This window comes from Corylus avellana, chromosome ca1, assembly GCF_901000735.1.
Source record: "Corylus avellana chromosome ca1, CavTom2PMs-1.0".
NCBI lineage: Eukaryota > Viridiplantae > Streptophyta > Magnoliopsida > Fagales > Betulaceae > Corylus > Corylus avellana.
In genome coordinates this window covers 5,396,718-5,418,006 of record NC_081541.1, presented here as the reverse complement: position 1 = coordinate 5,418,006, position 21,289 = coordinate 5,396,718, and the positions used below count along the sequence as shown (strand labels likewise).

General features: G+C 34.7%; 2 protein-coding genes across 2 annotated transcripts; both read right to left on the bottom strand.

The window, feature by feature from the left end:
- Nucleotides 1-7,114: 7,114 nt before the first annotated feature.
- LOC132167801 (ubiquitin-fold modifier 1) lies at nt 7,115-10,712 on the bottom strand. The gene is made up of 4 exons (XM_059578827.1): nt 10,519-10,712; nt 10,313-10,410; nt 8,321-8,353; nt 7,115-7,474 (listed from the first exon to the last, which is right to left on the bottom strand). Exons 1-4 carry the CDS (start codon nt 10,608-10,610, stop codon nt 7,401-7,403), a joined length of 297 nt encoding a protein of 98 aa, XP_059434810.1. The 5' UTR covers nt 10,611-10,712; the 3' UTR covers nt 7,115-7,400.
- Nucleotides 10,713-12,615: 1,903 nt separating this feature from the next.
- Nucleotides 12,616-14,386, bottom strand: LOC132167146 (pathogenesis-related thaumatin-like protein 3.5). Its single transcript, XM_059578048.1, has 3 exons — nt 14,310-14,386; nt 12,913-13,576; nt 12,616-12,791 (listed from the first exon to the last, which is right to left on the bottom strand). The coding sequence occupies exons 1-3, from the start codon at nt 14,371-14,373 to the stop codon at nt 12,632-12,634; spliced, it is 888 nt and encodes a 295-aa protein (XP_059434031.1). The 5' UTR covers nt 14,374-14,386; the 3' UTR covers nt 12,616-12,631.
- Nucleotides 14,387-21,289: the final 6,903 nt, after the last annotated feature.

Below are 21,289 nucleotides of genomic sequence, written 5' to 3'. Positions count from 1 at the left end.
TTCGATCCAACAAACATGATATAATCATATAATTCTATGCATATCATTTCAAAATAAATAATAATTCTATGCATATATTAGCAAAGAAAGAAAAGTCAACAAGTTTGAATTAATTACCCCCATCTCAAATTTCAATAAGGTAATTTAGCAGTAAAATTAAATTTTTAGGAAAAAATACATTTTACTCCTTGAACTATTTACTTATTTACATTTTGACATCTAATATTTAAAAAATGACACTTGACCCTCTCTAAACTTTCAAATTGTTGCAATTCAACCATTCTAACTTTTTTTTTTTTTTTTTCTCAAAATACCTCCATCCCAAGTTAAAAAAATAAAAAATTAAATTAAATTAAAATTAAAATTAAGGGTGTCTGGTCTGGAGTGGCCAAAGCCACCCTTAGGCCCAACTGGGGTGGCTGGCCACCCCTTAATTTATTTTTTTTTTAACTTGGGATGGGGGCATTTTGAAAAAAAAAAAAAGTCAAAATAGTCGAATTACAACAATTTGAAAGTTTGTCGGCTCAAGTATCACTTTTTAAACATTAGAGGTCAAAGTGCAAATTGATGGATAATTCATGGAGGTAAAATGTATTTTCCCCAAACTTTTAACAATCATAATACAATTGAATGGTTCAAATTTTACAATATCATTTTGCTCTAATTAAAAAGGATATAATGAATTAACAAACGAAATTATGGGTATTAGATATTAAGATTTTAACATTTAAATTGTTTAATTTCAAAGTATCTATAAAATTTTGAAAAACTACATGAGTAAGTGAATTAATTTAGTAAGACACTTCAAAAAAAAAAAAAAAATAATTTAATAAGAAGAATATTAAATAAAGGTGTTGAACGGTGCTGGTGGTCTGGAATGTGATAGCGAGTTGCACAGATCATAGGTATACCGAGTTACAGCAAGTCAGCAACTGCGTCGCCTCGGGCTTTGTTATTGGAGCATAAATTTAAAATTTTTATTTAGATCGATGTGACTTTTACCCTTCACGTTTTATCAGTTGAACACAACATTTTTAAGAACTAGATTTTTAAGGTATTTGAGATAAGTTATTCTTTGCATTTATTTATCATTTATTTTATTTTACATTGATTTTTGTGGTGTGTTTTAAAGTACATTTTTTAAGTAACATTAAAAGTCATCTAAAACATACCATTAGAGGATCCAAGATTCCAAAACGAGTGTGATAAATAAATATAAAAAATAATAGGGTAAAATTCACATGTCATACTCAAATTATAATCTAATTGATAATATTTTTTAAACTTTTAATTGTGACAATGTCTCTTTTAAACTATTAAAATATTGTTAATGTTCCTCCTAAGGCTAGCAAAAAGAAAAAAATGTCCCTATATATTTCTCAATAAGACAAACATATTCCTATAAATTAAAATAATAATAATAATAATAATATTTTTTTTAAATGAAAATTTTAATTTTATTTAAAGACATTTTTATTTAAAAGAATCATTTAAAAAAAAAAATGTTCTAGAAGAACAAAATTTTTTATTTTCTTAAACGAAAATTGTTAATTTTTGTAAAACATAAATTTTTATTTAAAAAAAAGAATTCATCGCAAATTTTTTAATTTTTTTCTTATACAAAGGGTTTAATTTTTTTAAAAAAATTAATTTGACACCCTTTGGATTTTTTTATTTATTTTAGGTTTTTTCTAGAAGTTTTAGTATTTTTTGTTTTTATTTTACTAAGGGTAGTTTCGTTATTGGAGAGAACATTGAGAATTTTTTGTAGTTTGAGGGACATTGTCACAATTGAAAATTTGATAGAACATTATTAATTGAAGGGTAATTTAAAAGGGTATGTGAGCTTTCCCAAAATAATATTAATTTTAACAATTACTTTAAAATTTGAAAATTAAAAAAAAATGTATTACATCGGCGTGAATACGTAATGTGCACCACTCACATAGACTTGAAACAATTATCCAAAGAATTGAGTTTTTCTCTAAATTCAACTAGAAAATGTAAAAATCATTATATTGTGCTATTTGAGTTAAAAGATATATGCTTCTCACATATTAAGAAATATATTATAATTTTATAGACAACTCAATTTTTAAAAAATCTTTATCCATGTGTAATTAAGGCTTCGTTTGTTTCGGCTTAAACTATATATATTTTTTCAAATATTTTTTGTATTTTTCGGTGTTTAGTGAGACCGAAAACATTTTCAGTTTGACCAAAAAAGTTTCTTTAGTTTTGAAAAATTGTTTCTGTTTCTAAATTTCGTAAAACAATTTTCGTGTTCGAGTTTCTTTCCTTTGAAGTTTGTACTGCTAGACAAATGCCGGACCACTACAAGGATTCACTAGACCTTCGCCGAAAGTTGCCGAAAGTCACCGACCATTTTTCACCTTTACTCATTTTTTCATATGAGTAAAAAACAATTTCACTAAAAATATTTTTCGAGGAAAAACATTTATATCAAAATAAACAAAGCCTAAAGCCTAAATCACATCTCTTTCTCCCACCCAAATCCTATGTGACTATGTCCATATCTAATTAAATGTCATTTCCTCCCTAACTCGAGGAACAAGCTAGATATTAATAGCTATGAAAGACATACGGGGAATCAAACAGTGGAACTACGAAATAGGTTAGGTTTTATTCTTTTTAACCTATGAAATTAACCCCTTTTCCCCCATCCTATGTATTGCTCATAAAAAACCAAAAAAAAAAAAAAAACAGATGAAATCAGAACGAAACAAATCATAAGAAAGGGCCACTAGCCAAAATAAGAATCTTCTTAGGGGACCATTTATCTTTAATCTATGAATAGAACAAAGAGGACATGCCAATAATTTTGATTTTGAGTAGACAGCTGAAGAAGAAATTAATTTATGTCACTCTAATTATCTGTGTCTGTCAAATTCTCACTGATGCCGACCATTTGGTTCCAACCAACTCATACATTGGAAGATAGCTGTAGGTGGACTGCTACAACCTTGTCGTCTGTCTTCAGTTGTTGATACAAACTCCCAATCACAAATACTATCACACCTAAAGAAATCGATAGGGATATGTGAGAAAGAGCTTTTCTGTTTTGGGAAGAGGCTCACTCGGGACTCCTAATTACGAATGCTAACACACGTAAAGAAATGGACAAGAATATGTGAGAGTGAGCTTTTCTTTTCGAGCAAAGGCCCACTCGAAACTCCTTCCTGCTCGGGCAAGACCTCCCGTGCTTGAGTAGAGAGTATCTTCTCATAACTTTTTTACAATTTCTTATTTTCCACTTCTTTGGAGAGATGGATTATAAAGCACTTCAAGAAAATGGGTAAGAATGAAAAATCTTAATGCTCTTTGTGATAAGCATTTTGTATCAAATTGATGATTTTGTTTAATTCTTTCTATTTTTTTTTTTCTTTAATGGAGTTCTTGTAGAATTTTAATTTTATCATTACAAAAAAAGAGAGGCTACTCCTCGTCAATAATGCGAGGCAGGACGCACCTCGTCCTCTTTAGTAAAAGGAGAAAATACATTTTATCCCATGAACTATCCACTCATTTGCACTTTTAACTCAAATGTTTAAAAAGTGGCATTTTACGCTCCCAAACTTCTAAATTGTTGCAATTCGACCATTCTAACTTTTTTTTCCCAAAATGCCCCCATCCCACGTTAAAAAAAATAATAATAATAAAAATTAAGGGGTGGCCGGCCACCCCAGTTGGGCGAAGCCACCCCGGACTGGCAACCCTTTAATTTTTAATTTTTAATTTTTTTTAAAAAAAACTTGGGATAGGGGCATTTTGGAAAAAAAAAAAGTTCGAATGGTCGAATTGCAACAATTTGAAAGTTTGGAGAGGTAAAGTATCATTTTTTAAACATTGAGATTAAAAGTGCAAATGAGTTAATAGTTCGAGGGGTAAAATGTATTTTTCCCTTAATAAAAAAAAAAAAAAATTCATTTTGTATTTTTTTTTATTCAGATATAAAATTGTAATTTTACAATGATTCCATAAAAAATGGACAAAATACAACAAAATTTACCAGAATAAGCTATGTATCGAATTTGATACAAACCTAAACTTCATTAATAAATTTAATAATTTTTCTAAGTATCTTCTTTTGTATCAAAAAAATGGATTTCCCAATTTCACCAAGCGAGTCTCGCACGTAGCAAAACGAGGGTGAGGACTCCGCCGCACATTGCCTTGGCACGCTCCTTCCTCGTAGTACGGACTACGGAAGGGCAAAATGGTCAAATGGGACAAGAAAAACAGGCGGTGGCATGCCATCACGCCGGGAAAAAGGGACTAAATAAAAAAGGGTGCCGAAATCTTTCCGAGACATGCGGCCTTTCCATTTCAGCTGTTCACATTTACGGAAGTGCCCATTTTAGTGCCCATTTCCACCTGCATGACGTAAAAAAATTTAACATATGCAGTAAGTTGTTTTTTTAACATATTTCAAAAACTTCTGAGTTGGGAACTAATTATAAATCAGATAATCATCGTAAATTAATTTTACATTTTTTTTTCAAAATTTATTTGAATAGTCACCTCTCTCGCAATAATTACCCAGCAACTTAAACGGCGGGAATCCCATTCCTTTCTCACCTTGTTCTCCGTCAGCGTGTGCACTGATTGCACAACACGTGCAGGTAAGGAGATCGTTGCAGGAAGCCAATTCATCCCAGAATTGCATCAATAGCTCTCCCAATTTGGAAAATTCTTGGAGCATTGATTTGAGAGAATCGTTCATGGAGGTCTGTCCAGATCTCAAACACAGATTCTGCGTAAATAACGCTATTGGCGAGATGAGCTTCTAGGGAATTGAGAACCCACGACAAAATTGTGTGGTTGCATCTCTTCCAAAACGCATATTCTGATGGTTTTTGGATTGAACCATCAATGAAGGGATAAACTCATAACACGACTCAAGTACTGTAATGATCACCATTGAAGCATCCTCAAGTGATCTGAATGATGAATATAATAGGGGTGAGAAGGATCCATTGTGCCATCTGGGATTCAAAGAAGGAAGTAGGTTGAATCTCAATCAATCATAGTCTTGGTGCAGTTTTTGGTACGGTTTGAGCTATACAATGGATTGCCTGCAAAATAACAAGAGCCTCAAAGGATCCCGGCCTTGTCCCAAAACTCTCCGATACTTAAGTTAGTACTCTTATGTGGAGTCAAAATATAGCAGACACTAAAGATTTTTGAAAATGATTTTTCGATCCCTTTCCCTCCATTGTTGCATCATTTTTATTGGATTACATATAATTGTTCTCTCCATGTTCCACCTTCTGGTGATTGATGGATAGTGAGAGGTAGTTTAGAGATAATAGAGGTGGTTGATAGATCATGGGTTGTCCACATTCAGATAATGGTTGAAAGATAATGGAAGATGGTTGAAAAATAATAGAAAGTTGTTGAGAAATAATCTTTGGAGTAATTGAGTTATTGTAGAGCCTACATGAATTTAGCCAGAGAATGACGCTTTGATACCATGTGAAGAACTGAATGAAGAATGGAATTTGGCCTGAAAATGATGCTATGATACCATGTGAAGAACTGAATGAAGAAGAATGATAGTCAATCAACGTTACTTGAGCCTTTGGAAAAATATGTACTTGAGCCCTTGTGCTTTTGTTTTTCCCCAAAGAAAAAGAAGCCTGTATTCTAATCGATTAATTTCATTGTTTTGATAACTTGTTTGTTTAAGTTTGAGTTCGTATTGATTTTAGTACTTTATTCCTTGCTTTATGTGTGAACCTATGACTGTTGCCTTATGTGCTCATCACACTCATGCAAAAGTTGGCCCTAAATAACCCCCAGGACTCCAGGAGGCAGACCAAGTTTAAATTTCATCTCATCTTGCCGGAGGATTGTGTTTGGGTTTTATATTAAGGTTGTTACAAAGATCTCTGGATCTGGCCTTGTGTTATTGAAAAATTTACTTTGATCTTTGGACAATTGATCACCCAATTTATCACCAATTTCAACCAGAAAATACTTCAATCTTATAAGCAACATGGATTCAGATTTTCAATAATTAGCTGTTCGGATTGCTGATGAACCAGATTCTTAGCAGCAATCCAGAGAATTAATTGTGAGAGGTCCCATTATGAGGCCCACTAATGGGCAATACAAGCCAGATCTCAATCCAACACGCCCTCCCAGCTAACTCACATACCTGCATTGGATCAAAGATACCACAAAACCCCACTACAGGAAAAAAAAATGACGCTCATCAATGATCGAGGACTCGAGAACATGTCAATGAACTCAAAGTAGCTTGGGAGAGAGGATGGGGCTGCCACCCACCACCCATTAGCAATGGAAGAAGAACGGTTGTTGGGGTGACAGTAAATGTGATGGGGCCAGTTTAGTGAGATTCAACTCCAACATTCAATTAAAGAGCCATTTTTGTAAGATACAGAATCTAGGTGCGTTTGTAGTCACTTTCCCTTACCTCCACCTCATTACACCAGCTATCTTATTAATCGGCTAGAAATCAATGACATGTCATATAGTTTTGATGACCGCCTGCCGTACTTCATGTGCCATGGCATCTCATAGCCACATGACTTGAAACAAGTGACAGAGGACTCAAATGTTTTGGCTGGCATCCCCACTTTGTTGGAATTGCATGGACTTCAGGCGAATCAACATCTTTATGTAAAGCTTGCTCCATTGCTTGCTTTTGGAGGAAAGATAGAGGTGGGGTTGGTTCTGCATTTTATGATGCCGGAGTTCAATTGACATGGCTGCCAGTTTACGTGGAGGATCTGTCATATCTGACCCATCTCACGTTTTTTTTTTCCTAATAAAATGAGGAAGAGGGGCTTAATCATCTCATGTTTATACTTCAAGTGATGTGTCCAATGAAGTGAGATTGACTGTAAGCCCCCACTTCTCTTACACATTTTACAGCGGAAGGAATTTTGCCTAGGACGCCATGGTGACAGTACTAAAGTCAATTGATTATAAGCATTTATCAACGCTTTCTCTATGACCCACGAGAAAAGCAAAGTAGGGCAAGTGAACCTTAAGTGTTCAAGATATCCATCTGCTAGATTACCACAAATGGCAGCATTAGTCATAGCTCGAAGCTGGATGGGGCAACTCATTGAAACAGCAACTATACTGGCACATGGGTCTCTGATGACATTGCCAGGCCCAGGCTGCTAATTCTTTGTATTTATTCATGCTTGACATCTTTTAAATCCTTCCACAATTATTTAAGACCATTTATTGTAGACACCATACTTCTCTATAAATAAAGTTTATGCAAGTTACACTAGTATGAAGCGCTGAAGTGTAAAATTCCTCCCAACTCATTAAGAAAACTAAAAAAAAAACTCAAGTGAACCCAAATTAACCAGAGAGGATAGGCCATGATAATGCAGATTTCACATCCCAGAAGCTCCAACCCTATCACGAGGTATGAGGCGTAGTTCAGAACCATGTTTGAGGAAGACATTGCCTACAAAGAAAGACACATTTTTTTAAATAGATTAATGAATCTAAATTGCAAATATATGCAAATTATGGTGCCCAAGCCAATAGTCGTTATCATGATAACAATTTCACAACTGTCTGGGGGGCTGGCACATGAATATTGCAACATGATGTAGTGCTTAAATTTTACAACAAGATCTATATTGTGCCCAAGCCAATAGTCGTTATCATGATAACAATTTCACAACTGTCTGGGGGGCTGGCACATGAATATTGCAACATGATGTAGTGCTTAAATTTTACAACAAGATCTATATTGTAAACAACCAATCCAAATTTATAATGCTCAAATCATCGTCATAATGATCACAATAACATTTTCCAACAGCTTGTCACGGGCACATAAACATTGCAACATGATTTTTAATTTCTTGTACTATTCCTTTTTTCTTTTTCTTTTTCTTCTTGTTCTTTTTTTTTTTTTTTTTTTACTTCTTCATGTTACGTCAAAAAAGCAGTCAGTGAACAAGAAGGGAGCATAAACTGAGTAATAGACACAACTGAATTAAATAAAATAACTGCTGGATTGTAATGCATAATGAAGTTAAGAAAGTTAAGAAAAGCATTTTGATTATAATTGGGCCTAATATCCAATCTTGCTTGGGAGTGCTCTACATCAAAATGTAAAGGACTGAGCATGACACTGATGGAGTTGTAATTCTAACAATGCATGCTTCTAATTCAATCAACTACGACAGAGTGAGAAAACAAATACTGTCACTTAGAACTATAACATGCAAGAATGAACAATACAAGAACAGCAATTGACAGGAAGAACCAAAACTGAGCAAAAGAGAAAGCATTGGCATACCTGCACTTTGTTGAGGATTAATTCCAACACCATCTGCACGCATGAAATATCAAGATGTAAACATGCAAAGAACAAAAAGTGAGAAATAATGATACAGGATGAATAGGCAAGTCTATCTAAGACTGTAGCAACTCTAAATCTAATAATATCTTGTTAATTGAGACTTAACCAGTTAAAGGAGCGAATTTCCTATACTGAAAAAGTAAATGAGCAAGCGTAATACTGAATGTTTTCAACTTCAAACGGTTTATTAACAGGCTAAAGTGAGGAAGACTTAAAAATGCTGCCATCTATAATTCTGTAACGTTCGTTCGTTACACTATTTTTAGTTTTACTTCTTAATCCCTTTCTGTTCAGCAAAATTGGAAGCCAACCCTGTTGAATGCCAAGGCAAGCATAGATGGTAGTACTGGCAGTCAAAATGAGAAGGGTCAAAAAAGGGCGGGCAGGCAGTGCCCCTGGATACCTTTTTCTCTCTCCTAAAATGAAATTCGGCATTAAAAGGAGAGAAGAATAGGAAAGAGGTCAAACGGACTTGTGGCACATAGATGGAAAAATATCAGACACTCTTCCATTGGATCTTAAAGAGGATAAAAGCACAATCATATGAGTAAGCGGACAAGGTTTGTTTTCCTATGAAGGCAAGATACTGGGTAATGGGCATTGTACACAATAGAAATCCCTCATTGAAAATGGCTATGGTGATTCCCTGGGAATGTTTAAAAAAAAAAAAAACTAAAAAATGTCATCTCACAGGCATGCATAACATGCATACACCCTAATTAGCATAACTGCAATTTAGCCTTTACATGTAGACTTGTAGTTTGAAGTTTGCCACCAAATGGCAATTTAGCCATTTTCCCTCAGTCACATCATCACACTGTTCAGTTTTCCTCATAAAAATTCTAGAACCGCCAAAACCCAAAGTAACAAAAGTATCCAAACAAATTTATTGCATTTGTGCAAATTGTCAAATACAATAAAAAATATATATGTATTTTTTTAATCCATTAAAGTGTGCCAGGATTTAGATGCAACTATGTGGCTCCAAAAATCTAAGATGTCCCATACCCATGTGTAATGGAATGGAATCCCCTTTGCAATTCGCCTTAGAAAGTCAAATACTCTTTGGAACAGCAACACGGATGTTGGAAGCATCACAGAAAAATTTAGACCAAAGATATTGGCAGACTTTGGTATCATAGATAATTGCATTGAATTCCTACCAAATACCACATGGCTACAATCTATTAATAAAACAGTGCATTTTCAGCCTCACCACTGTGTAGGTGTCACTTAATGTCTGGAGGGTCAGGAAACAATCACACTAAACAAACAATCTTTTTCAATTCCAATCCAATGGACTAGTATGCCAAGAAATCCCTCTCATATCTTACGAAAGAAGAACCAGAGTTTCAGAGAAAAATAGAAAATGATCAAAATTTGCAAAAGTTTGGATTTTGAGATATCCCACTTGAAACACCAGAAGATGACATTCTTTTCAAGAAGCAAATTGTAACATATTGTTCAAGGTAGTACATATTCACTAAGTATATCATAAGGTGGTTGAGGCTTGTGGTCTTGGGGAGTATCACCCCTTAGATCCCAAGTTCAAGATTTGCTAGGTGCAAACTCCCCTCAGGGCACACCCCGATGTAAAATCTAGCCTGATCCGTGTAGGAAAACTAGCAAAAGTGCGGTGCACGCTTTACCATTGAGGGGTGGGCCATATCGAGGTTACCCGTCATATAAAAAAAAATGTCAACAAATAAACAAATTGCAACTTTCTTCTATAGATTTTGTCTTTTTACTACAGATAAATAATTCATGATCTTTCGCAACATATATATGATATATCATATCTAAACGACACCTATAGCTCCAAATTTCATCGTGTAAATTACAATTTGATAAGTAATCACTAAAAATAAATTTCTAAAAGAACATGCAAGGCAAACCCTAGATAAAGACTAAAGAGGGAAAGGGAATAACCGTTGGTGATGATAGCGCTGGTCTGGGGAGGCACTTTGAACTCTTCGGCGGCGAATTTGAGAACAGCGGTGAAAGGGGCTGCCTCCGGAACGCTAAACCTGAGAGATTTGCGAGAAACATTGAGAGAATCGGCGAATCAGAATCAGAGAGCACAAGAAGAAGAAGGAAACATGAAGAAGGGTTTGGTTTGGTTTAGTTTTACGAACAGTTTGAACGGGAGCTTTGGATCGGAGGTGAGCGTCACTTTGAAGGAGACCTTTCCTCCACCACCACCACCAGCGCCACCGCCGCTCGCCATTTCTGTGAGCTTAACCGAATAGTCTACTATCACTAAGCGCTTTGTTCGTTCTTCGTATGAAGCGCCAGCGAGACCGGTGCTTATTCCGCCTATTTATAACGCAATTGGTTTGTATATTTAGGCTCAATGGTAATATTGCCTATGGATTTTGAGCTTGTATTCCATTTAATTTTTAAATTAAAAATTTATTCTTTGAATCTTTGAAATTTCTATTTATAATTTTATATAAAAATTCAATAACCATTTTTCACTAAATTGTGATCGATGTTGTTTAGCTAAATAAGGTGCGTTTGGCGATAAATAGTGTGATTTTAAATTAAATCGCATAAAATAAATTATTTGAAATTGCGATTTTTAAAGGCTTTGAACGACCAGAGTTGCCGCTCTCAGCCCAAGACTCAAGGGACGGCCACTTGGGTTGGGGGATCGAAATTGCTAGCCCAAGCCCAAGACCGGGGGACGGCCACTTTAGCTATCTATTCACCCCGTAAGACATCCGCCTCAGTCCCATGACCCAGGTGGAGGTCACTTTCTCTGCCTCATGTATGGCCTCCCCTGCCAGGTCACACAAAACAACAAGATGACAAAATAACGACCCAAGATTACTAGGAGGGCCGCCATTTTGTCATCAGAACATCCCATACCCCCACGCTATAAAAAGACAGCATTGACACTGTAGAAAAGGTACACAATTCATCCTCTACCCGAAACTCTATTGCATTTTACTCTCGGACCACTCTACTACAAAACCACTAACTAAGGTGTTGGAGCGAGCTCGTCGGAACACCTCCAACGACTCTCTCTAACCCTTTTCCTCCTACTTTCTCCAGGTCCTACTCAGAAGTCGAGCTTGAGGCCAATGTATTGATCCACTATTTCTTAGTATTAACTAGGCTAAATAGTGATTTTAAAAGTTAAATCGCAATTTTGTCAAACGCTGCCCTAACAAACTGAAAGTTTACAAACTAAAATAATACATAGGTACGATTGTATTGATGACAAATCATAATTTCAATGATTAAAATTAAACTATAAAATAAAATCAATAATAAATTTAACTTTAGAAAACCTAAAATTTACTTAAACCAATAAACTAAACTCAAAAATAAAAGATAAATTATTCCTTTCCTTCCATCGTCATTCTTTTGCTCAAAGTTATCATTAGATTTGTGGAGTTTAGAGTAATGCTAGAAATTCATAATGTGTCATTTTAAAAATGATATGATTTTTATATTATAGAGCTCGTAATTGATTACTATTAAATTTTGATTAAATAATCATTAAAGTCACCTTATTTTTGAGTGATACAAGAAAAACACGATAAACTTATAATATTACTCTTGGGATCTAATAACTCGTTTTGGTTGGTCCAAGAAAAAGAAAAAGGAAATTGCTCTAAAAAAGGAAAATAATTGATATAGATTTTGGACTGGAACAGTAACGCAGGGCCAGGTTTTTATTTTGGGTGCTAGCCCAGTCTCACACATGGCAATCCCAGAACCGTACACTGAGACTTGTATCTTGGGAGGTTCTGTCGAGGCCTATATTGGCCCAAAATGAACCCAACCGCCAACCGTTGCTTTCTTTTAGTATGGTGCGGCACTGTGTCACCCTCACGGAATATTTGAAGATTTAACGGTACGTTATTAAAATTTTTAATAATATATATATATATATATATATATATATATATATTACCAAAAAAAAAATGTAATTCTCACTATGAAATAGAGATGAGCCTTCTCTTATTAAGTGTTGCTTAATAGGTAAAATATTTAGTTAAAATGTACGGTGAAATATAGAGATTGGGTTTGAACTCAAGAATGCTCTAATTATACCATATTAAAATACATGTATGTTATCTTAAAAACTTGAATTGATTAAAAAATATAAATTTAATCATTTAATTAATATTTTAACCCTTCCAATTATCTTTAAATAATTCTAATCTAAAAGTAATTCGTTGCTCGGTCTTTCCCTTGTTGCCTTGAGAATTTCCCTTGAATATATAGATGAAATAATTAAATAAACGAATAAATGTATCCCATATTTACATGTACTATATACAACGTAAAAGCTCCAACGCTCCAAGCCCACCATCTTCCAACCAGAGACTTTAACCCACCGTTCGAATCGCTGCAGACGAGCTTGTTGTTATGATACGTGCACACCGGTTGGTTCCTAAAGTACAGCAAGAGGTTTTTGGTCAGTTGCTAATATTACAAGAAAATTGGTTAAATGTTTATTTTCCAAATTAACATCGTACACAAATATTTCATAAAATTAAGGTGGCGGGATTTACCTGGAGGAGCAAAAAGTGACCACGTAATCCGTCCCTGAGCACGTAAATATGCTGGTGGGATCATCGTATGCATAACTGTAGGCAGTTGGGCAAGCCTCCTTGAACTTCTTGGAATAATATGTCGGTTGACATGTAGAGGGGTTCCCATGAACTCCTCGGCAACAGTACTCGTCGGTGTCGAACACATCGCATGCACTCCGGCAAGCAATAACCTTACCGTTGGCCTTGACGGCGAGCTCTGTGGGGCAATTGAGCCTCAAGTCCCCGTCACAACCAGCAACGCTGCAGTTTCCGGTACCGTGGAGGGGTTTCACAGCTATTGGCAAGTTAAAACCGTCCACAAGGCTAACATCGTAAAAGTCAGGCGATGCAAGGGTAAATTCGGCAAGTGAAGCTGGGGTCTTTCCTGAGGCTCCGCATTTGAGGGTGTCACCACATGCCCCGGTCTGGCATTGCCCAAGCCCATTCTTGTCAAAGTTGCACCCGGTTCGACCCCAGATACGGCCCGACCAAGCCGTTGGTGCAGTAAATTCTATGGACTGCCCGGGTTTTAGTGTAAAACCGCCACCGTTAAAGTTCTCACCTGGGGTAACTCCCGGCCATACTGTCTCTTTGCAATTATTTATTAGGGTAAAAACTCTTGCGGACTCGCCTATGTTGGCCCCTGCAATTATAAGTGTAAAGAAACAATGAATATGTTAGAGAACAAGTTCGTATTTAGATTCCCTTAAATTCTTTGTCTGAAAATTCATCTAGGAAACTCCTGCATGGAAAATCAAAATCGAATTTGAATTTCCTTCAATTATTTGTCCAAGAATTCGGGCAAAAAAATGAGAAAGGTGACTTTGGGTTCTCTCTTTGAAGAAAGTTACAATAAAATGAAAATTAAATAGAAAATCAAAATAAAGAAATAAAACATAGACATAAATTTACGAATGATTCAGTGTAAAAACATACGCCCACCACATAAGAGTCTAAAAGGGCTACATATTGCTCGTATTATTTGTAGAAATTTGGATATAAGTAAAGTTAATGATAGTTTGAAAATATATTGTCACAATTAAAAGTTTGATGAGACATTATCACTTTAGTGGTAGTTTGATGGGAGTATGTAAACTTTACCCAAGATAAATATAGTATCCAACTTGATTACAATCAAGCCTATAAGGTAATTATCCCTATTATGGAACCATCTCTTACATTTTAACGCTGCCCGAATTCTAGAAAATCCCAAGAAATCCTACTCCAACGTTTAAGATTATACTCACTGTTCAAGCAGGGAAAAGAAACCACTAAATGCCATCCTAATTAAATAAAAGAAAGCAAAACGTGATATAATGCACATAGTAATACATGGATAAAAGAGGAAAATTAAGGCAACTAAGAGAAATAAATACCTGATGAAATAATAATTAGAATCCAAAGAACTGGCAGAGGGAGATTAATATGAAATGGCGCCATATGATTTCCTCTATTTGTGGGGTACGTAGAGAAAGAAAGGTGTGGGAAGAGAGGCGCAGATGGGTGTTTATATAAAAGGTAGGCCAGGGGAGAAGAGGAGGAATACGTGTGAAGGGAGGAATAGCAGTGAATCGATCACTTGTCTATTTCCAGGAAAACTTTTCGGCAAAAGACTTGGAGGATTCTTTCCCTCATCCACCGATGCAAGTTTATTCGGGTTCCATTCTTTTCCTCCAACCTTTTGTTGCTCTATATATAATGTCACAGTGGGCCGACAGTGTCGGCCACGTGGCTGCCTGTATCTCAGTTTCCCTTGTGGCTGGCAAGAGGTAACTTCCTATTTCTACAATACAGTACAACCAGTTTTCCTACGTTGTAGTGAACGTACAGGCTTTAAACTGCCGTCAGAAGACCTACTTTAAAGCAGAGAACTTAATTTATAGGGGTTGAGACATTGATTGGATAAAACCCTTGGGGGATATATCATGGATTAAAGTTTATTTATTCTTAAGAGCCGTGGAGGCCACAAAGATTTCAATAATCAACTTGCTTTTCACCCGTGGGTTACAGGTGAAGAAATTTGTGGGCCTAACTTATCTCATAAAAACGGTTCAATAAAAAAGTTGCACATTCTTTATAAACATACTCAAGATCTTGTCCACATGCAATGTGAGATCATTCATCAACACCCTTCTTCATGTGCAGACTTAACTCATCTCATAGAACCGGTTTAATAAGAGAAGGTTGTTCATTCCTTATAAACATGCCTAATATCTTGTCTACCGACAATGTAAGACTATTTTTCAACAGCAAAACAAGAACAAAGGTAAAGATTCATTTTGTTTCCAACGAAATTTAGAGGTGTGGGTGAAAGCCTTTTTTTTTTTTTTTTTTTTTTTTTGAAAACTGAGAATTTAATATGATATCATAACAAAATTTGTGAGTTATATTAATTACATGATTAAATTTATTATTTTATATTAGTTTAAGCTTTTTAAAATAATTAGTAATTTAATAACATGTGACAAGACCAAGACAATACATCCTCTTCCAACGAAGACGGGGTATACCTAATTCTACCCTCGACACTTTAGAGGCTGAAGCCGGACATAATTGACCTCCAAGAAATCTACAAGAAAATCTTTTTGTAGGTTTATTTTTGACAACGCCTATGACAAATTCTCAACTTCTTTGGTACTTTGGCATGCTCTAATAGAAATGTATCTTTGTTGGCCAATAGTAGCGAGTGTCCCTTGATGCCCGAGTACGTGAAGCACATCTCAAGGTTAAAGTTTTCCCACAAATGGTGTTTTGAGTTGAAGACACGTCGCGGATAAAGCTAACCTTTCAAATGGGTTATGATATGAAGTACTCCTTTGAGGTTCTGACGGCTTCTGAGTCTTGTGGAGGGATATATGGACTGGGTCAATACAAGCCCAACCAATCACTCATATGGACATCTCATTAGTCCTCACATGGCTTCTCACTCTTGTAAAGGGGCTTCTGGACATCGATAACTTTTTAACCTTAACGATCCTAATAATTTTCATATTGGATGTTATTGTTACCAGTTAATTTCAACTAAGAGAAATGCTAAGAGTCAATATTTTTCTCATATTTGGCCCATCTCATATTATAAATTAATCATTAGATTTATGAACTTATGTCGACCCAACATAAGTCAATGGTAAACCCCACAAATCTAATAGTTTATCTATTGAATTTATAGCAGAATATAGGCAAAACATGGAAAACTTATTGACCCATAGCATTTCTCAAATTTTCAATAATGATCATTTACAAGTCCATGCAATAATGATTTTAAAATTCACATCATTTTTAAAGTGACACAAAAAAAATACAAAAGTGACTTCGAGCATTACTCCATATTTACATATACCACATCAACATATATTTATCACATCAAATGGGTAAGAAAAATTATCTTTGTTCCTAACCCAACTTTTGCCACAAGGCCAAAAATTCTTCCAAGAAACAACCAATATATATATATAAAATCAATTTCACCCAAACATGTAGTTGAAACATCATATGCAAACAAAGGTATGTGCTGGAAAAAAAATTCCAATAATTAAAAGCCACTAGCCCACCGACTCTATGGGGACTTCGAACAGCCTAGTTCAAACTTTGGGTAATTGGCATATGGCCTGAAATCTTGGGTATCTGGTTTAGAGCCCAAAATGTGTGCTTAACTGCTTATTGAAAGACGCCCATGATTGAAATTTGGCAAGCTCATCTATTGTGCATCGATCGGCCGGTAAATCAGTTTGGGATGGGTGGGTTAAGGCCTAAATTTAGCTTGGTCCTTGCCGACCTTCTCTATAGTACCAAAGAGTCTGGCTTGTGTACGAAACAACGGGCTAGTAAACCTGTAAGGTGTAAGGAAACTGCTTGGCATGATCTTCTAGCAGGTTGCACCATCGATCGACCGAACTTGATATTTTGAGAAGAGTTTGAGCGAGAGTATTACGCTGGAGCTTGACAAAATGAGAGAATACTGAATAACTGATCTATCCCAAAACAAATGGTGATTTCATCTCAATTTTTCTACTTCTTATTGTAGATTAGAATAGCTTTGCTCACCAATCAAACATTGAAAATCATCAATTGATCATTAGAAACTTGAGAAAATGATGGATGGGTAATAAATATGGGGAGTCAAAGTGGGGTATTTCATTGGGTTTTGATCCTTTTGGTGGCTTCTTGGCCCCCCATTGAAATTGGGTATATCATTCTTCAATTTTCCATTACTTTGCACATGCAAGGTGGGGCGAGACCCTACGTCCTTAGTCTTTACCCATTTGGACTACTGGTAACGAGTAGGCTATCAATTATCATCTAGAGTCAAAATCAGGCTACATGGTAGGAAAAAGACTTCGATTTATCTATCCATCATTTGCATTACTTTTGGTGAGATGTGATATTGTTTGTATTGTAAGGCCTATCTAGAATCTGTGAGAAAGCAAATGTAATTTGTTCATATCAATTTTACAAATGGGGCTGGTCTTTGAGTCACTCAATGCCCATTTTATATGGATCATAGCACGAGAGATGTTGAAAACCATCATACTTTTATGAGAAGTATTGTGAATTTTAATTTTTATAAAAGTTAAAAATTAGTTTGATAAAATTTTAAAAGAGTGTTTTGTAAGAATTAAAATAAAAAATTTAGAGAGTGTTGCACTGCAGTGACATGCCGCCACTTTTGTAATGTTTCGCGGTGGCTGCAAAGTACTAGAAGTCTAGATTTGATTGGAGGCCACTCACCAGTCACCACACAACACTTTTATTATTATTATTATTATTATTATTATTTTAAAATGTTGTGTTTTATGTTTTTAAAAATATTTTGAGTTTAGGAAAAGTTTTTTTTGAAAAACATGTTTTTTTTTTTTTTTTTTTCTTGAGTTTTTTGCCACCACGAAAAGCCCAACAAGGTGCTTACGAGCATTTTCTAAAAGAAATAAATAAAAAATAAAACCAGAAAAAGAAGGTAATTTAAAGAAAATATCTACTCAACTAATTAAAGTCATCCCCTCCCAGAATCTCGACTGATGATAAATGAATTGGATGGAGCCTGTGGAGTTAGAAATTCGAGAATGGGAGGAAAATCTAGTAAAGTCAACTCAAATGAAGCCCATGGCACAAATATCAAGGCCTATTGGGCAGGTAGTTAGGCCATTGCTGGTGTAAGCTTATCTTAAACAAAATTTAACTACCCAGAATATTATTTTGTTTTCAACTTCTTCTCTCATTCAACTTTAGCGATTTAATAGTGTAGATTAAGAAATAATGGTTCACTTATCAAAAGAAAGGGAGATGTTTGCCTCCCGCAACTTTTTCAACAACCTTTTATAAATTTATGTGCTATACAAATTTAATTGTTTAATAGTTGATATGATAAGTGTTTGTCACGTTAATTTATAATAAAAATTGGAGTAAGATTATAAAGAGACATGTTAAATATGCAACACATCATTCTCTCAATTATTTTTTTAACCATTTTTTTTTTTGCAAATATAATGAATTTAGCATTGGATTTGAGGATGAGTCCCACAAAAAATTTATCTATTCACTATATAGAGATGGTTGAGAAAATAATTTTTATCATTTGAACCATGTTTGGTATCATCCTCCTACACATCTCGTGTCCATCTTTTTTTATAAATCTACTATTGAATATGTGGAATTCATATATTCAATGGTGAATTTGTACATCTCTTGTACGGAGATGGACAGCAGATGGGCAATTATCTCACAACCATTGTTTTGTTTTGTTTTTTAAGCTAATTTATGGACTAATTAATATTGCCACGTTAGCAGGATGAGATAATGGTGTAATAAAAGTGTAGTTTATAGCATTACTTTGAAATGCTAAAAATCTAAATAGTAAATATTGCACCCATATTCCATTCTTATTCTACTGGGTTAATGCAGCAGTGCCTATTAGCTCTTGGACTTTTTTTTTGTTTTTTAACAATAACTGATCAAAGGGTTGATGAGTATTGTCACATTAGTCTAATGAGATAAGGGTATAGTATGTAGTATTGCTCAAATTATAATATTCCTAATAGCGCCTCCAAAAAGATGAGTAATTTACATACTACACCCGTTCCAATCCATCAGCATTTGTTAAAAAAATAAGAAAAGAGATTGATGAACACCGACTCATCAACCCAATAAAATAAATGTGAGATGCAGACGTAGTAGACCATGTTTTCACAGTTAATATAATTTTGGAATTTTTTAATTTGGGCATGTCGGCCCAATCCCAAAATTTGACGAATTTGCCACCGAATAATGAGTTAAGGAGGCACTTAGGATAATGATTAGGGGTGCCAAATCCATGGCCCAAGACCTTAAAAAAGGTTAAATAGATAGAGATACATCTTTTGTAAAGCCGGTTGGCACACGTGTGTTATTGATCATGTTTAGCACCAAAGCCCACCACAATGTAATCATTCACTCCATCTCACTCACACCAATGCACCTTTTCCAATCTCCTTCTCACTATAAAAAAAGTTCTTTTTTCCCTCTATCCTCCCCTTCATGATCCATCGGCATCACTGTGTATCTTAGGCTCTTTCTCTTTGAAAAAAATGCCCATGGGGGGCCATCCCGCTCGTGCAGTGCATGCTACCCCGGGCCCATTCAAGCCCACCAATTAAAATTTAACTATTTAATTAACATGCAACTAATCGTACAAAAGAAAACGAAAATGTATAGAATAAGTAGACTGTGTGTGTGTTACCTAGAGTGGACATAGCTGTACCACCGGCCTATGAAGCTGGAGGTTATGTTTGTTTTTTTTAAAAAAATTTATATATAAAATCATTTTTCAACGGATGCTCTAAAACCTCCCCATTATGTATATTTTAGTTAATACGAGGCAAAAATTATGTCCAATAGTTTTTTTTATGTCCAATAGTTTTTTTTTTTTTTAATTAACATTTTTTAAGCTTGTGTATTATTTTTTAATCATTTTTCTCTCTCATTTTTTTTTTTTTACAATAAAAAAATTTATTTCTTCAATAGCTTGTCTTGGTGGTTTATCTCGTCAACCCGGTTCCGACTATTAGTTATTGGCTAAAATCGGTAACCGTAACCGGAGTACCCGGTTATTAAATTTAGAAAACTGGAACTAATAACCGGCTACCAGTTACCCGAATATGTAATAACCGGCTGGTACCTAGTTATCCCAACCTGGGTTTTCAAAAAATTATGCATTTTGGACATTGAGCCTATTTTGGGCTTAATTTTGGCATTTTTTGGTTTACAATAAAAAAATTTATTTCTTCAATAGCTTGTCTTGGTGGTTTATCTCGTCAACCCGGTTCCGACTATTAGTTATTGGCTAAAATCGGTAACCGTAACCGGAGTACCCGGTTATTAAATTTAGAAAACTGGAACTAATAACCGGCTACCAGTTACCCGAATATGTAATAACCGGCTGGTACCTAGTTATCCCAACCTGGGTTTTCAAAAAATTATGCATTTTGGACATTGAGCCTATTTTGGGCTTAATTTTGGCATTTTTTGGCATTTTAAAAAATAATTATGGTTTTTTTAGCCCAATAAGCTAGGCTTAGTTATGGTTGTTCTTTGTTTTCATAATACATTTTAAACGTGTCCTAAAACCCCAAAGGAAAAAAAAAAAAGTATGTCTACAAACCAACAACCAAAAGAAATAACCTCTTACAATAAAAATAACTTATTAACACTATATATATATATATATATATATATATATATATATATATATACTCCTGATTACTGGTTATAACCAGATGTGTGAAAATACAAAAACTAGTAACTGGACTGGGATACCCGATTACCGGTTTTTTTCAACCCGTTGGCCGGTGACTAGTTGGTGGACAGTTATTACTGACCGGATTGACACTCCTAGTTTATGAAAACAATAAAAAAAATGAAAATAATATATATAGCCAATGCAATAAAAAAAAAAATTGTTGAAATTTGTATTTAAAAAGAAATAGGTAAAGTAGAAAATGATAATTTTTTAGTAACTAAAACGAACAACTCAAAATACAAAAACATTCATAAAAAACACACCAAAAAAAAAAAATTACTTTTTATATGATCACGTTAGAACATTTTCTAAAATAAAGAACAAAAATTACCCTTCAAAATACATTAACAAATACTTCACCCCTGCTTTTTTCTTTTTTCTTTTTTTTATTGAAAAAGTGGAGTGTAAAAATCAGATTTTACACGCACTAAATTTGCAATCACATTCTTGAGGGTGACCCAGATAGGCTCTCAGTAGGGTGATTCAATTATTGCTCATAAAAAAAGGTTAATTAGTCTTTTTAAAAGGGAAAGAAAAGAAGTAGCAGCGAAGAGTGAAAAGCAGTTTTATCTATTTATAGGACGC

Bases quoted from the DNA above. Each gene is read 5' to 3' on its own strand.
- LOC132167801 (XM_059578827.1), bottom strand. From the start codon at position 10,610: ATGGCGAGCGGCGGTGGCGCTGGTGGTGGTGGTGGAGGAAAGGTCTCC. The intron at 10,411-10,518 runs GTTCGTAAAACT...CAAATCTCTCAG, and splicing joins CCAAAGCTCCCGTTCAAACT to GTTTAGCGTTCCGGAGGCAG. The intron at 7,475-8,320 runs GTATGCCAATGC...CTTTCTTTGTAG, and splicing joins TAATCCTCAACAAAGTGCAG to GCAATGTCTTCCTCAAACAT.
- LOC132167146 (XM_059578048.1), bottom strand. From the start codon at position 14,373: ATGGCGCCATTTCATATTAATCTCCCTCTGCCAGTTCTTTGGATTCTA. The intron at 13,577-14,309 runs GTATTTATTTCT...TTATAATTGCAG, and splicing joins TCTAATTATTATTTCATCAG to GGGCCAACATAGGCGAGTCC. The intron at 12,792-12,912 runs GTAAATCCCGCC...GCTGTACTTTAG, and splicing joins GTCACTTTTTGCTCCTCCAG to GAACCAACCGGTGTGCACGT.